The sequence below is a fragment of the Danio aesculapii genome, chromosome 17 (genome assembly GCF_903798145.1).
Source record: "Danio aesculapii chromosome 17, fDanAes4.1, whole genome shotgun sequence".
NCBI classification, from domain to species: Eukaryota; Metazoa; Chordata; class Actinopteri; order Cypriniformes; family Danionidae; genus Danio; species Danio aesculapii.
The window spans coordinates 21143594-21161833 of record NC_079451.1 but is presented as its reverse complement, the minus strand read 5'-3'; the positions used below and the strand labels follow the sequence as shown (position 1 = coordinate 21161833).

At 35.1% G+C, this 18240-nt stretch overlaps 1 protein-coding gene across 1 annotated transcript in view; it reads left to right on the top strand.

The window, feature by feature from the left end:
• The first annotated feature begins 2209 nt into the window (after positions 1-2209).
• The window catches only part of itpka (inositol-trisphosphate 3-kinase A), a 35074-nt gene continuing 19043 nt past the window's right edge, over positions 2210-18240 (top strand). Inside the window, exons 1-3 of the mRNA XM_056477182.1 lie at positions 2210-2930; positions 12935-13034; positions 15478-15691. Coding sequence (XP_056333157.1) covers positions 2478-2930; positions 12935-13034; positions 15478-15691 — 767 coding nt within the window. The 5' untranslated portion in view covers positions 2210-2477. The remainder of the gene's footprint in view (positions 2931-12934; positions 13035-15477; positions 15692-18240) is intronic.

The following is an 18240-nucleotide window of genomic DNA, read 5'->3' as shown; positions in this document are numbered from 1 at the left end:
AGAGCAGTCAAAATGGGACAATTGAGCTCAAGTATCGGACAAATTCTGGACCTTTGTCAGTGGGGGGTGGGTCTTTCAAACCACCTGAACCCCCACTGCCTACGGGCATGAATGCATTGTATTTTCTTTGTTTTGTTTTGTTTTCTTATTAGTTGATGTGAATTGTTTTATTGTCATGTTGTTTTGTGTTGAGAACACTTACCAGAAAATACAGTTTTAAGTAGGCTATGTTTTTATTTATTTTTTTCCAGTTACAAACTAATTTAATAATTACAGTATAATAGTTTGCATAATACAATTGGTTGATATGCAACCATTTATAAAATACAGTCACAGTTTTTCCCTTTAATCCTATTACCGACAGGCCAGTAGCCAGCCTATTGTATGGGGCAGTTCTTTTTCTCAAAAAGCAAACCTTTTTGCAGTTATTCGACTCTTTTTCTATTAAATTATGAGGTTCAAATACTGCATTTTAGTGAAATTTTTAACACAAATTTTTGCTGGATCACCTTGTCATATGGTGATTATAATAACCACACTTTTTGATGCAACAAAAGTATTCCCTACATTTTTGTCAAAGTGTTTACCATACTATTTTACCATGTAGTGTTTATTTACAAATGGGCATTTAAACTGTAGTCTATTACAGTTTTATAAATAATGCTCTGAGTTTAGAATTTATTTTTATTAAAAAATGTTGAACGAAGAAATGTGAAAATATGCTTGTTTTTAAAATACAAATTTATTATATTCCATCATTTATAAAAAAACAATTAGGAATATTATTAAACTTGTTTTAAAAATAATAACACCTGTAGCCTATAGCAAATAACAAACTGGCCAGCTCATTTCCTCAGTCAGAATTCATCCAGTTGAATAATTAAAAATTACATTTGTCTTATATATTTGCCTTATATCAGTTATTTCTCCAATTTATGATGGCATACTGTCAAAAATGGCACAAATGAGCTTGTATAGCAATCAAAGTCTGGACCATGTCAGTAGCGGGGTGGGTCTTCCGAACCACCTGAACCTCCCCTGATACGGGACTGACCTATAGTATAATGCAGAATTGCACAATAAAAATAAACAGTGAAGTGAAGGATTATTAAAGTAGCAATTTAATCTATTTTTGTTGCATTGTAATGTAAATAAATCTGAAAAACAATCAAAAGTTATTTAAATTAAGCTACACAATGTTGTGCGATGTTGTTTCAAATATCTTATAACAAGCCGCTTAGGGCCCCGGGGAATTAGGGGGCCCTGATCAATGCCAAGAAGCCTATATTAATCATGTGACTCTTTTATAATTTTTCTATCACATGTTGTCAAATCTGTCTATATATAACCATTAAGATTTTAATGTTATTACTTCTTTTCTAATCCGAGGCCCCCAGGAACGTTCCTACTGTACTGCATATGCAAATATTTAAATTAAATCATATGAATCACAAGTATGGCTAATTAACTGTACATAATTTGTGAACGTTTTTATTTGTGAATTTATTGTATTTACTTTTACATTAAGTAGGTTAATATATATTTTAACATGCAGTTTATTTACCACACACACACGCACGCACGCACGCACGCACGCACGCGCACGCACGCACGCACGCACACACACACACACACACACACACACACACACACACACACACACATATATATATATATATATATATATATATATATATATATATATATATATATATATATATATATATATATATATATATATATATATATAAAGTGTTTTGAGTTTTAATGCTATGGCCCCATACCTGGAATTGCTTGGAGCCCCTAAATCACTAAGTCCCCCCTGCTAATAACAAAATGTCATTTTGATCAAAACCGCATGGTCTAAAATGGCGTTTTTCACAACAATGTTTGCTTCACGTCATTCAACAGCTCTAAAAAGAATAGAAAAAAAAAACAATTCTTGGTATAAAGAACATCTTAATATGAAACTCTTTCCTATGAAACTCTTTACAACGTAAATAACATCTTATGCACTAAAACATTCGTCAAGGGTTTTTCACGGAACCATATGACAACTTTTGTAAACAAAGTGAAGGTTAAACCCGATATCAACAAACAGCAGCGTGCTCGAATACTACACTGAATAAGGAAATGAGCAACAAAGCTAAAAGTCAAACAAATTAAAAGTCAGGAAGAGTGGCGAAACGTTTCAAATGCGGAAGATGTGTGTTGACGGAGCTCGCGCGCTGTTTACAGGCAGGGGCCCCCGCTGTGAACGCGCGTCTGCGGACTCGCACTGAGCACTGAGCAAACTTATCTGGATGGAGATCGTTTGTTACATAACCAACTGGAAATAAAGTCACTGGACTGAATCGACACATCAACGCTGGGGTTTTACTTTAGGGCCCCCCACTCATTCTCTATCGCAGCGAGTGACAGAGGGTGGGATAAACAAAGCTCCTGTCACCTCTCTCTCTCACTCTCTCTCTCTCTCGATGCCCAAACAGAGGCGGAGGTCTCTGAGAGAGGCGGTGTGCTCCCGGTCGTCTCCGGTTTGCGACGGATCAGGGAGAGGAGGAGGAAGAGGAGGAGGAGGAGGACGCGCAGGAAACTTTTCATCCACACAGATTTGTGATGATCAAGCACAGATGGCGGAACAGTACAGCGGGCAAGCAGGCGTTCTCTCGGACAGTCACCCGGGGAGAGGGTGCCAGGTGCCGCAGGTGACCATCACGTCGGACGGGGACTCGCGGGAGATCACTGAGGAGGATCTGGAGGAGGAGGTGAACGGAAGACTGCGACGCAAACTCTCCAACTCCTCCATCTCCTCTAATGGCTCCTCTACGGCGTTTGACGAGTCGGAGGATGACTTGCTCAGCGACAACGAGACCAAGAGCAAAGGCATCGTGACTCTGGAGCATTTGGGGGACTCGGTGGACTCAGCAGAGGTGAGTGATTCACATGCTACAAGCAGAAAAAACAACGAGTTTAGAGAGGTAGCAACTCGGATATTTGGTTGCAGGTTTGGTCTTGTATGAAGGGAAACCTGAGCTAGTTTCTCCTACTCCTGTGAATGTTTGTCAGTATTGCAACACTGTTAAAAACAAAACATAGTGGTTCTTTTCAAGGCTCTGGTGGTTCCACAAAGAACTTTTAACATCTATGGAACCTTTCAATGCACAAGTACATACTTGTTTCCAGTTTCGAAATGTGCTTTAGTGTATTCAAATGTTTGTGAGATTTGTTTTTCACAGGTTGTTTGGGGAACCAAAATGTCCTAGTTCTTGTGGAACTGTGAAAGTGTATTTTTTTGGAACTTTTTAGTATTGTACTAAATGCCCTTTATTTGGGGAGGTGGAGATTATTAAAATGTTCCTTTATGAACTGTTCACTGAGTTATTTAAGGTTAATGTTTTGTGGGGAATCAAAAATGGAACTTCTATTGCAATGCTGCAGAAACACTGGATATATTTTATAAAGTTGACCACTGGCTGTTTTGGCTGCAAAAAAAAGTTGTTAATTTCCAACATTTTTGCCCTCCAAAGGAAAAATCATTTAAATAATCTATAACTATGTCATTATAAACTTATAACAAAACCTAGTTGTGCGTAATGCTATAAGACTGGAGCTGTCACACTCAAACCTTATAGAAGTTTTCATAGGCTTTTAAAACACATTTTAGAAACAAAAAAATAATGAAACAACAAAATATAAGCTTTGTGCTATAGCCAACCATTTATTATGTATTATATACATATTATACAGTATTAAATGGTTTTCTGTCATTTTGAATATGCATTTTTATTTCTATATGACCTAATTAAAATAATTCTGAAAACACAAAACAGCATCTAGAAAATATACGTGTTTTATTATGTTTAAAATGTTAATGTTTGTTTTACCCTAAAAAGGTCTGATAACATTTCTTCCAAATTTAAATGTTTTTCTTGTTATAATGTGTTTTTTTAGATTACCAAGCCTTTTCATTTATTGTGATTTGAAAGCAATGTAATATTGCTTTCTTACCTCCTCTGAATTTAAAACATTGGCATGTGTCTGAAAACATGTTACCTTTTGTATTATTCTGTGTAAAAACCATTTCGTAAATGACAATGGTAATATTTTAATTTTTATAATGCTTTTTAGTTTATGAAGCTTTTTCATTTATTCTGTTTATAAATCAATGCTATTTAACCAAATATTGCTTTCTTACCTCTTCTGAATTTAAAACAATGGTATATGTCTGAAAACATGGTACCTTTTTATTATTCTATGTAAAAACCATTTTGAAAATGACAATACTGTTACTTTAATTTCAGAAGAAATATCATAGTTTACTTTACAGCGTAAAACAAAAATAAAATTTCACTATAAATCGAAACTGATTATATTTAAAAGGTCCTTTGATTTTTTCCATGCTGCATATTTAATATATTGTTTTATATTAATATGTAGCATATATTACGTAATTTTAACTCAAAATAATACAAAACAAATCTAACTAGGTCTTCGACCTTATTAAAATAGGTGTGAAACCTAAATGCAAACCCACATCTAGAGCAACACACATTGGTTTAAGTGGACATATGACTCATTACCATATAGTTATAGTGTTTTTTAGTCCCTGTCCTTAATTTTAAATATATATATAAATATACAGAAAAAATATTCAGTGTTTGTTGTGATTCATTACTTATATGGTAAATATAGACTTTCCAGTGAATTAAAATAGGACTATATTATTATTATTATTATTATTATTATTATTATTATTATTATTATTATTACGATCTCTTTTTAAAATAAGACTATTCGAAACCAGTCATGAGACCAGCAATGAGGAACTGTTTTGTTATGAAACCCTTTTTTTAGTCTGTTCTTGAGTCACCAAATTAGTCTTTTGATACCTGTCTCTGTATGTTGAGAGCTTTCATTTCTACATACAGTAGGCATTAAAATCAATAGATTGAAATTGGCACATTTCCAAATAACTTCAGCATTCACGCATGATATGTTCCATTCGTTTGTTGTAAAGACTCATGCGGGGTCATCATGATGGTATTTGCGTGGGTGTTTCAGATAATTGTTCTAATAACAAAATCATCTCTGTTCATCATGTTGTCAAAACCGCTGTATGATGTGACATGACACATGACATCGGCAGCTAGATTTGGATCAGGAAGCTTTTGTACATTCTTTTCTGATGTATTTGCTGTTGTGTGTTGTGAAAACATCCATGCACAGCAGATCAATATGTTTTTTACCCCCTTATTGTTTACAAAGTAGGCTGTTCAGAATTTTTATCGGAATTGTTTATATTTTGTTTGCATTAAGTATCTTCGATGCAGTTTGAGTTGAACAAATATCAGAGGCGTGCAGCTTTAATAAGCTGGCAGCACTCTGAGTGGTGAAATAACAAGCTCAACAGGCTTAACTGCTATGTGCCAAATCTTTTTTTTTCTCTTGTGCATACTTGCATGTTGTTAATTTCATTAGTGGTGACATTTGCAAATTGTTTGGAAAGTAGTTGTGTTAGTGAATGGTACAATCACTATTGATGCTTTCTGAATGTAACTGATCTATGCTTAAAAAACAACTCGGTAATAGTATTTTAATGGTCCATTTTTTGATGTTGACTGTAAGTACTGTAAATACATGTCAACGAACACTCATTATTTAGTATTAGTAGGCTGTTAGGGTTAGCCAATATAGTACATTGACAAGTTACATATAGTCAGTAAAATATAAGTCAAATAAAGATAAAGTTAACAAAATAAAGTTACATTTATCAAGCAGACATTTTTTTTCTTATAAAGTCTTGCAAAATTAAACTTTTAGTCATCAGAATGTCTAAAAGGAAATATCAAAATAAAGTGTTAGCAGATGTAAATAAATCAACTTAACCTGTCTCCAACTCAGCCAGCATAGACATAGATATTAAAGATAATGGCCTAAGTCCCTTTAAGACGTTTCACTTGGTGATCATCTTTGGCATGCCTCTCTGGCAGTCTTGCATGTAAAGCTCCTGTCAGTTTGAATGGAAAAAACCCCCCATGAAAATTCTCGAAAGTTGTTTGTCAGGCTTACCATTATATTTTAGATTTGATGTCATGGATGAAATCTGGCAGCACGCATCTCAGAAATGTTCTTCCTTATGCTCAAACACCATTTAAAAACAATATTTTTCAGTTTTTTATTATTATAGAATATTTAGTGTTTCTTCTCAATTTAAAATATATGTGTAACTAAAATTACAGTGGCATGAAAATAGAGGTTGAAGCATCTGTAGCATACAGTAGATTTAAACAGTAAATCAGTGGCTGCCTTGCTATAAAAACAGTAGTAATGCTGCATTGAAAAAATATTGGAATTGGAAAAAACAGACATTATTATATTTTGTTTTTCTGCGATATTTATATGAAGAATATTTCAACAGATTACATGAATAGCTCAATATGGAAATAACTGATGATTTTATGAGGGAGCGGATCTGTATAAAACATTTCTTGATTTTACACTTTATTAACACTTTATTTTACAGTGGATATTACATATGTTCATAGCAATTACTCTAGTAATAACATTATAGATAATTACACATAGCTTACCCTAATTCTAACCTAACCATATCAAAAGTATTTGTAGTTAAATAATATACTTTGTACTTAAATGTATAGTTAAATGTAACAAGGATATTGGAAAATGAAGTGTAAACAAAACTGAAGCATCGATAAATACAAAAGATACAAATTAAATAAACAGTGCTTTATGTTTTTCTGCACTGTAAGTAAAGGCTGGGTTCCACACAATTCCTTCATGTTGCCCCAACACAAATTTATTAAGTTAATTAAATAGTTTTTACAAATTTAAGTGGTTTGAACTTAACCCCCCCCTCCCAAAAAAAACAAACAAACTAAGAATTGTGTTGTTGTGTTCAGTTTGAACAAGTAGCAAAAGTACATAAATAAAACACCCAGTGGTCTTTACTGTAGTAAATTAAATACAATAGATCATTGTTTAAACTACAAATATAAAACAGGCGTTAAAAGCATGCACAAATGATACAATTTCACATTGTTATGGGTAAGTTTAACACCAAATTCACATATTTTTTGAAACTGCTGCCTGGTCAACTGTCAACATAATTGACAGCATAAGAAACAATGTATGGTGCTGCATTAAGTGGAGTAATGCCAATCAGATATCATATTCAATTCAGTTCAATTCAAGTTTATTTGTATAGCGCTTTTCACTATAATTATTGTTTAAAAGCAGCTTTTAACAAGGTGCATGTTATTGCATTATTGTTATTAGTTACCATAATGCAGAGTTCAGACTGCATGGTTTTAGCCCCGATTTTTCACTTGAAATCACAGGCAAATCGGTGCTCGTGCACGTGAGTAATAATCACACAGTGTGAATTATCAAAGACGCCCTCTGAGAGAATCGCCGATGCCTGTGAGATATTTGGCATGTTAAATATCTGGAGCTGTCGGCGATTCAAATCATGTCGTGTGAATGAGTTCTGATTGAAAGTAACATCGGCAATCACCTACAGCCAATGAGAAAGCAGCATCCACTAGCATGGGTACCTGCAGGCCAGCGGGAGGTTAGGGTAGACGTTAAAAGCGTTATCAGTTTATTTGGATCCCAAGAAATGGAGGAAAAACTAGTGGACAAACTAGTGGAAAAACTAAGTACATTTTCTACCCCACTAAACGCTTCTTTCTCATTATGTAGTTGATAACAGAATATATACTACGTGACCTTGCATTGTTTCCATCTCACTTCTTGCGTGTTTGGTTGTGAGATGTAGTTTGGACAAAGTTGTCTGGAATTTTCCTATTTTAAAGTCATGCAGTGTGAAACCTCCTGTCACCGGTCCATCTTGCAGTGTAAACAGCACAACGGAACGCTAGCCCAGATAGTCATGCAGTGTGAAAACATCCGTGACCCGACTACTTTGAAAATCTTGCAGTCTGAACTCGACATAAGTTTATTAGTTACTATTATTACTAATAAATATAACAGAGTGATGTCAAAACATGGAATAATAATACACCATGGCTTCCCTGTTTTTTATTTGGGGCTTTGCAATGTGGGTATTTCAATGAAAGAGCAAAATAAGGTCTGTGGTAGACACAACTTGACTATACTTGAATGTTTTGTTCCACAACATAAACCACACAGACGCACACCCCAACAGTTCTTATCTTACTTGAAACCTAAGTTGTATAAATACACACATTACAAATTTTCAATATGGATTCTTGTTTAGATTATAGAGCTTGAGCAATACATTAAATTATTTGCAAGTTCCATTTACCACAGAAGTTAATTTAATTGTTAATATAGAAAACTCTTAGCACTGAATGGAAAGCAGCTGTTACAAATCATTTGTTCTTTTTGTCAGCTAATGTTCTTGTTATGGCTTCAGTGCCAAAGTAACATTGAATTCACTAGTCGCTTCAGATCTGTATAAATACAGATAAATACAGGGTAAATGTAAATTATAGGGCTGTTTTTTAACCATTTTTACAAGTAAAGATGTACAAATAATATGTTTAACACTTAACAGACACTTAAGAGTGCTTAACATATCTAACCAATCATCTCCTAACGTTTGTTTCTCGCCTCTGCCATGTCTGTGATTATAGTCAATGGATGTCTCATGCGTTGTGCTCATTCACAGCCATAGAAGGCCTTCGCTGTCATTGTACTTTAAACACTTTGCCTCTGTAAATCTAGACGCCAAGTCTGCACAATATCTCCCTGCCGCTTTTCGGAGAGATGCACATCTTGCACTGAATGAACTGATCAATGTTGATCTTCTTTGTCACAATAAAAGTCAAACTCAATGACACGGTAGAAAGCCATTCAGAGACTTTAAATTGAATGTTTGTGCAGACTTGTTCCAGACATCTATTTAGAGAAAGAAAGCACATATGGTGTCACAAAGTGACAAACACTTTTTATCAGCCCGTATCAAAACATAAACTCATTGCCGCTTGACATTTAAGCAGAAGCCACAGTGTAACAAACAAGTTTCCATCTGCAGTTTGATGGTGAAGCAACTTCAGGTCAGTTTTAAGACCTCACTGTAGGAATTATATGATTGAAATGGAATGTTTCTAGAGTAGAAGCACATTTTAGTTACTAAAAAGTAGAGTAGGCAGAAGGAAAAAACATTTCTCTTTTATGTCTTATACTAGCAAATGAAGCCCACCAAATGTGTCGAGTTCAACTTTTGGTTTTAAATTTTTTTAAATGTGTATATAATGCCATAAATGTCTCATGTTTGTATTTACTGCATTCTTTAAGGAAAGCAATGGATGTGTTAGGTCTTTTTTTGTGATTTGGTATGTGATATGTTTATTGTAGGTAAAGCTTTTTATGTTTTAATAGAAACATGTCACACTTTTATAAAACGTGATTGGTGGTTGTTTGAGTGTTGGCACCATGATGTTTGAGTTGTCTGCATGACTGTCCAGTTCAATATTTAGTTATGGGTGTGTTACAAATGTGTGTGTGCACAGCTCCACAGAGTGCTGGGTATAGCCTTTGGTTTATGGCTTTTCTCTGTATTTATACAGGGCCATACGCACGCAGTGTGCTTGACTTTAAAATGATGTGCCGTCTGGATCTTGTCCAACTCTCCAAAGCAGTTTTATGGACTATGTTCAGTTTAAAGGCTCAATTATAATTGCGTAAAGAGGGTTTTCAAACCAGCTCTTGTACCTGAAGGGTGACTTAAGCAAGTTGGCAAACTTGATTCATGCATGAAGAAAGTAACAAATGAGTTTCTTTCCATGTCAAGTGGAAGAACAAACACTGCACTTCAGCTACACCCTTACGATTTCAACACCCACAGTATACACTTCGCATAAGCAATTTAAAAACAAAAAAATAAACAAATAATAAGATGGAAATAACTAAATAAAATAAGTAAACTAAGGCCATTTATTTAAGCGTTTTACTGCCAAATAAATGCTAATTACAGACTAACACACACAGTGGACCTGGGCTATTAAACCAAAGTCATTTTAATGAATTGAATCAGTTTAGCTGAAAAAGTAAGTGGGCAATAATGTGCCCACCCTATTAATTTATTATTTTTTAGAATGTGTAGCATTATCAGTGCATTTCTTATGGGATAAATCCACCTCTGAATTCAGGACATTTCAAAGTGTGAACAGTTAGTCATGGCCACCATATTGAGAAGAGTCATTCCAACCTGAGCCCTTCATGGGTCCAAGTGATGGGCACAGTTGATTATTTGCCCATGTTTAAAAAGCGAAACAAATGATGCAAATCAAGTTTTTAGGAATAGTTTTTTGGTTTCATGCAAGTCATCCCTTCAAAATTCTCACATGGGAGTCTATGGACCAATAAACCAAGACTTCCATGCAGATTAATTTGATCTATTATCATTAAGTGTAAAAAAGTGGCATCACATTTAAATCTATACACAGTGAGTCAGGTTTATTATAACTAATCACACACATATCTGTTGAGATTATGAATACAATGGTCAATCAGAAGAATTAGTCACAGGGTTTACACAGATACATTGAATTTTGTTACTGTAAGTGCACATTGACTGGATTCTGTGTGCTCACAAATTCTGTCATCATGAACAACAAACTGAAGATACACTGTAAAGGCGAGGTCACACTTCCATTCATACGTATGAGAATGCACCAAACTGGAAACACAAACTTGTGCGACAAGTTTTGCATTTCGTGAGATTGTCAAACGCTGACCTGCGGATTCACATCATGTGAATGCTTGAGATTAATAAAAGATCAAAACACAAGCTCTCTGTACAGAAATGTAAATTATGGAGCATATATCACTCGTTTGGTCAGTGTCATCTTGTTTTAACCTGTAGCTTTTTGTAGCACCATCTGATTTGATTTCACAAGCTGAAATTCTAGTGCGGTCACAGCTTTTATAAGACATTAATTTCTTAAGCGATCAAAACAGCAGCTTTTGTGAAAAAGAATAATTAATGTTGTGGACTCTTCGATATGATTTGTAATTTCCCCACACACCATTGTTAAAAATACGTTTTCTATGAATCAACTTGAACAATTATTATAATTCTGAATTGTTCAGCTCTTTACATCTTTGTACAATAAAAATACTGAAACATGTCATTGATAACAGTTTAGAAAGTAGTCTGAGTTACTGAAATAACTGGTTAAATGAAATTATACAACTATTAAATGCTTTATCGATTAACATTCTAATATGTCCAGTTATTTTCAGATAAACAAACAGCTAAAGTATAGTTTCACGTCTCCCACCAGTGCCAATATACAGCCATATCGCACTGCTACTCATGTGATATTGCTCATATGAGTGCCTACTGAGGGACTACTTTCTTCCTCCATTCATTCACATCTGCAGATGACGTCAGAACAGCAGAAACCATTGCTACTTCACACACGTCACTTTAGAGCTAGTGTTTGAATGATTCTCTAGCATAATATCTAAAGTGATGACAGGTGATGAAAACAGGTGATTTTGCTGACATTTTAAGATTATAAGGCTGAATGGCATGGAATGCCATCAGTCTAGAGACATTTCCCAGTATTTCTCTGTTGCAATGGGGAGATCACAATAATTGACCCTGAAAAAGCCAAAGCAAACACTAGCAGATTACTATGGTTTAAATACAGCACTACAACATACAAAGGAAAGAGATCGACTTAGAATCTCACTTTTTAATGATTTGATCAGTTGAAGTTTGTAGTTTTACGCTGAGTTTTTCTCCTCTAAGGGCTTATTATGCGGTCTCTGTTGCCATCTTGTGGTGGAGCGTCAACCGTCTTTGCTCTGCTCACTATGATAGGCTGATGGATTGCGATGCGCTGTATCTCAGAAATGATAAATATTTAAAATAGGCACTCTCCTTATAAATAAACTGCATAGTTGCAATCTAAACGACTACATTCTCACGTAAAAGGTACAATATGTTGTCCAACAGCTGCAATATTTGTCTAACTGTGGTGAGTTTACTGATCTGCTGTTACTCTATGTGGGGGAAGTAATACAGAAGGGACTGGTGTACCTACACACACACACACACACACACACACACACACACACACACACACACACACACACACACACACACACACACACACACACACACATATATATATATATATATATATATACACACACTAAAAAATGACATTGCTATTTGTTTAAACTACTTAATTTTAAATGAGCTTAAACAACACAATTCTTGAGATTATTTGGGACATTTTCTTATGTTAAATCCATTTAAATTTGTAAAGACTAATAAGATTACTTTATTCCTTTAATTACTTAATTTAAACTTTAAACTTAATTAAACTTAATTTCTTTATGTTGTCCCAACACAAATTGATTATGTGGAACCCAGCATTTTTTTTACAGCGTATATCAATACCAATACCCTTAAAATCAATACCAGGGGGCAAAGAATATTATAATAATAGTACAAGAGAAGTACATTTCTGCTTGGAAGATGAACCCTTCGAAAGAATTAGTGCATTAAAAGAGCCCATTAAAATAGAACCCAGCCAAATAAAGTGAACTGCATTATAAACTGAGACAGCAGTTCTGAGGGAATGATTTGAAAGGGTTTCCAGTATGCTCTTCTGAAATGGGCAGCAAACCAGATGTCTATGTCATGAGCTGAAGTGCGAGATTCACAGCTCATCTGAGGCTGTCTGTGCGCATGTATGTGTGTGTTTGCATGCGTGTGTGAGTCACACTCTTAAAGAACATTTTGCTTGATTAATCAAAACACTGAGTTGGTTTCGTTTTTCTGTTCACTCTTCTGCTTTGGGGTGCAGATTTCTTATCAAAGGTTGAACATTTAAAATATTTGAGTATTTGAAACATTTAATGCACTTCATTCCTATATTTATTGATAATTCTGTTCATTTTGTTGCAGCAAACCAATGCCTGGTGGAAACTAAAGACCATTGTCAAGTGCCCTTTGGTGGCTTCACAACGAAGACGGCTGTCTTGGGTTCAGTTAGCAGGCCATAAAGGTAAGACTGTTCTAGTCTTACATTGTAGATTGATATCCATGTTTCAGTTCCATATTCAGATATTTTACACAGTATCCTGGTTAAATGCATATGGCAGTGTTTTGTTTTGCACATAGAAGTGTGAAAAAGCGACAAGTAATTCAATAATTTATGGCGATTATATATTTTTATAAATTCAGTTATCATTTTTATTAATACGTTATTTATTAAACCGAATCAGGCTGGAAGTAGCTTTTCAAACTACTGCTGTAGTTATTTTATATATATTTTTACAAATATTATTGAGTAACTAAGTTTCATTAAAACTGTTATTTTGCCATTTATATTAGAATTTTTAATCATGTTTGCATATATTTTTTATTTTATACTTAGATTTGGGTATTTTAATTTGAAGTTAGACTAAATGTAAATGAGAAACATTTCCTTGGCAATAATCTTAAAATAAAAGAAAACAATTTGACAAGTTGTTTAGGAACGGTTTTTACTCAGAAAGTGTTTGTACATTTCAGAAATTATTTTAAGCCAGCATTCTCTTTTAGGGATTTACACCTACCTAACTTTAAATAGTTACAGTTCCTGACCCCAGTGAGCAAACAAAAATTAGGTATAATCGAAAAGAAGACACTTTGAGCTGTACTATGGTCCATCTAAAACAGGGATGCCCAAACTCAGTCCTGGAGGGCCAATGTCCTACATATTTTAGTTCCAACCCCAATGAAATACACCTGAACCAGCTAATCAAGCTCTTTCTAGGTATGCTAGAAACTTCCAGTCAGGTGTGTTAAAGGAAGTTGGAGATGAACTATGAAGGATACTGGCCCTCCAGGACTGAGTTTGGGCAAAAAATATAAAAAGTTATTTATTAGTAATGAGAAAGAAAAATTGTACTGTGTTCAATATTTGTTTTTTCACATACAAACACAGGAAAATTAATTAATTATTATTGTAATAACCTGGAAAATATGCCTTGAAAGCCAAGTGTCTCGTTTGTTTATATTTCAAATTTGATGAAGATAGCATGCAAAATGAGATTTCTGCAAAAAGTTATCTGAGACTATATCAGTGTTATTCCTCCCTCACTGTCAGAGGAACCTTCCCAAACTAAAACAGTAACAGTTGCTGAATAACTTGGTTTACATTCACAGTTCATGTGTCTTTGGACAGAAGACACTTTAGGCTTTACTATGCATCATCTAGTGCAGAGAAGCCCAAACTAGGTCCTGCGGGCCAAAGTTGGCCCATGGGAACCTTTGATTTGGCCCGCCATCCCATCAGAGAAGAGAAGTTTGGGGTTAATACCTTTAATACACATTGTCATTTCTAGTTTAACATAACTTTTCATTTGTTTTTTTATTTTAAGCTACAAAAAAAACAAACTTTGATTGAAGGTCAAAGGTTTTGATCAATTATATGTTGTAAATTATTATTATTATTATTATTATTATTATTATTATTATTATTATTATTATTTTTTTTTGTAATGAACATCCTGTTGCTCAACAGATACACCACAACTCAGAAATCCTCAGTGAGCAAATTAAGGCAAAGGGAGGCGCAGCTTGACTAGTGTATTCGGCATGAAACTCCATTGTGTCATAGATGGAATTCCTATGTTTTCATTATAATAGGTTAATTATAAAGTGTAAAAAAATTAATCAAATGCATGCTTTCTATCAATTTTGAAATAAATGAGGTCATTATATATGGCAACTTTGTTATAGAGCTTGATATAGTTACCTTTGGCCCAAGGCTCTTAATCAAGGTTGGTATTTGGCCCTTCATAACAAAAAGTTTGGGCATCCCTGATCTAGAGTTTATAATTCTCAAAAGAAAAAAGTTATAGATTCTTAAGTAATGTAAAAATTGCACTGCGCTAAACATTTTATTATTTCAAAAACAAATATATGAAATTAGTCCTGGACTAATAAAAATGGACACAAAATTGACACTGAAAAATTATTTATTCGTAAAACATATTTTGTCCAACCAAATATAGCCAATTACATATCATTTGATTACATTTTTTTCTTTGCCCTCAGTCAATCTCTCATTAAATTGTATTTGTGAAAGTAAAAGAGCCACTGATTTGAGCTCATGTGTTTTGTCTGTTTTATTGTCAACAGCTTTTTGTTGTAAATGTATAGGGAAGTACAGTCATTTGATACAAATTTAAGGGAAGTGGTTGTGACGCTAAAGACCGTAACAGTGTACATACAATCTTACTTATTTCAGTCAGCATTCCCTCTTATTTCTATCTTAATCTTTGCTAAACACGTCCAGAAATGAAACACATAATTCATTTACACTTTTTATCACCCTGAATGTGTGCAGATTGTGATTATGTAATATTCATATGATGAAGGCACAAACCCTGACTGAGATGTCAGACTCCGAGTGATTAAATGTGCATCAGTGACTCAATTGTGTTTGTTTTTGGGCTCAGGCAGCTTTAAAGCAGGCGATGAAGGCTCCATACTGAAGAAGTTCTCTGAAAACGAGAAGCGCTGTTTCGAGAGGCTCAAAGAGGATGCTTTACGTGGCTTTGTGCCCAGATACTATGGGTTAGTGGAGCGAGACGGAGAGCTTTTTCTCAAAATGACCGACCTGTTGGCCAGCTTTGATACACCCAACGTCATGGACTGCAAGATGGGAGTGAGGTACAGTCAACAAAGTGTATATAACCTATTTTTTAGCTAAATAAATAATGGAGATGCTTTAATATTTTATGTTTATATGTTGAATTTCTTTGTACTTCATTTCTTTATGACATGAGTGATACAAGGGGGGAAAACTACATATGACTGAAAGATCTGAATGTTATTACTTTTACATCTTTAATGAGTTTTTTTATGCTCCAACCAGTGTTTATTAGCATAATTGAGTGACTTTTTATTGTTAGCAATATTTTTAATTATTCATTTTAGACTATTTTCATTTTAGTTGTATTTGTTTTTTTTTTATTTTGTGTTTATTTGTTATTGTTTATTTATTTTTGTTTAAAATGTCTATTTAAAGGGGTGGTCCAGAGTGTATTTTTAAGGTTTGGTTGTGTTTATAAGATACAAAGCAGTGTGTGCTCATGCTTAATTTGTAGAAAATCACAAATTTTTTGATTATATACTGCTACTCAGCTAACACCAAAACGACTGTCATATTTCCTAGTTTCTCCGAAGGCCTGCCCTCAAGAGGCTCTGATTGGTCAGCTAACATAATGTGCTGTGATTCGCAGATCAGCTCCATGTCACTTGGAAAAGTGCAACGTTTTTAATAGCATGTGCTTTGCCTCTGTTCTGTAAATATTAATCAATCAATTTAGCTGTCAGCTGTATCAGTTTGAGCCTGAATCAGACAGAAAATGAAGAGGAAACAGCTGAACTTCATTCCTGCTCTCTAAAATAAAATCTGACAAGTATCTTTCATACATATTCGGGTTATAAGTAATATGAAGATTGCGGGTTTACAGGGGTTTGACGGATAAATATGAATTTGTATCTATATTGTTAACTATGCCAAAACAGCATTTCCCGTTGTTTACATCCTCGCTACAACACACCGTTAACACAAGAAACTATGCATGTCATTGATCAATTTTAACAAAAATAAATAAATACTTACAGGTGTCACTCACAATTTGCAGCTTCGTCTATTATGGTTGGAGCTGCTCCTTCTCTGAGGAGTTTTTAGCCAAATCCAGCACTGAACTGGGAGAGATTCTATATATTTCTAAATAAATCTATACATTTCTATATAATTCTCTAAAACATAATTAAAATTATATTGTAAGCACTTCTCATGTCCTTTGGAAGCCCAAATACAGAAACAGAACAAGCTCTGTGGAAGTGTTTGCACGGCATTTTAGCTTTCACTGTTTTAACATTACAGCCCCTCTGGCCACGCCCCTTCTCTGCGCAGTGTGTATGTGTGTGGTGAATGAGCGTAACTTGAAGCGTTTGTGATATCACTAACCCGGATGTTTTTTTTGTAGTCCCCCAACTTCGTTCACTAGTCGTTTGTTTGTTCATTATTATAGACAATAGACAATTAGCTCAAATGAAATAATAATGTTTTTTCAGTTAATTTATTCATTCATTCATTGATTCATTTTATTTTCAGCTTAGTGCCTTTATTAATCTGGGGTCGCCACAGCGGAATGAACCGCCAACTTATCCAGCATATGTTTTATGCAGCGGATGCCCTTCCAGCTGCAACCCATCTCTGGGAAACATCCATACACACTCATTCACACACAAACACTACGGACAGTTTAGTCTACCCAATTCTCCTGTACCGCATGTCTTTGGACTGTGGGGGAAACCGGAGCACCCGGAGGAAACCCACACTAATGCAGGGAGAACATGCAAACTCCACACAGAAATGACAACTGACCCAGCCGAGGCTTGAACCAGCGACCTTCTTGCTGTGAGGCGATAGCACTACCAACTGTGCCACTGCGTCGCCCATTTAATTTGTCATTCCATGTAAAAAAAAAGAATCACAGAATAAGAATCAGGTGGTAAAATTTAATGCTGGGTTATTGCCAAATGCGGCATAATGTATTCCGCATGAGTAAATTACATATAAAGTCGATGCAAATGTGCTAATAGGGGTAATTTATTACCTTAATCTACCTCAATGTCATCTATCGTGCAAGTTCAAATAATTAAACTCAAGCAAAAAATTTGCATAAGGGAAAACATCCGGTGAGTAAACCAGAAAGAGTCGTGTGGTACTTCGCATCTGGTGTGAACCCAGCATTAATTAGCTTTATCACTGTCTCTCCACTTCACCTATAGCTGGTGTATGGTGAGCGCACTGGCGCTGTTGTCCTGTGGCTGCCCTCACATTATCCAAGTGGATGCTGCACACTGGTGGGGGTGTGGAGAGACCCCCTTCATGATTATGAAGTTCCCGTCTTTCGGATGAGATGTTAAACCGAGGTCCTGACTCTCTGTGGTCTTTAAAAATGGCATGGCACTTCTCATAAAGAGTAGGGGTGTAACTCCGTTGTCTTGGCCAAATTCCCTCTATCGGCCCTTACTCATTATGGCCTCCCAATCATCCCCATCCACCTAATTGGCTCTATAACTGTCTCTCCTCTACACCTATAGCTGGTGTGTGGTGAGGTCACTGGCGCCATTGTCCTGTGGCTGCCGTCACATCACACCCTCACGCCCTATGGACCACCACTTCCCCCACCCCCACCCCT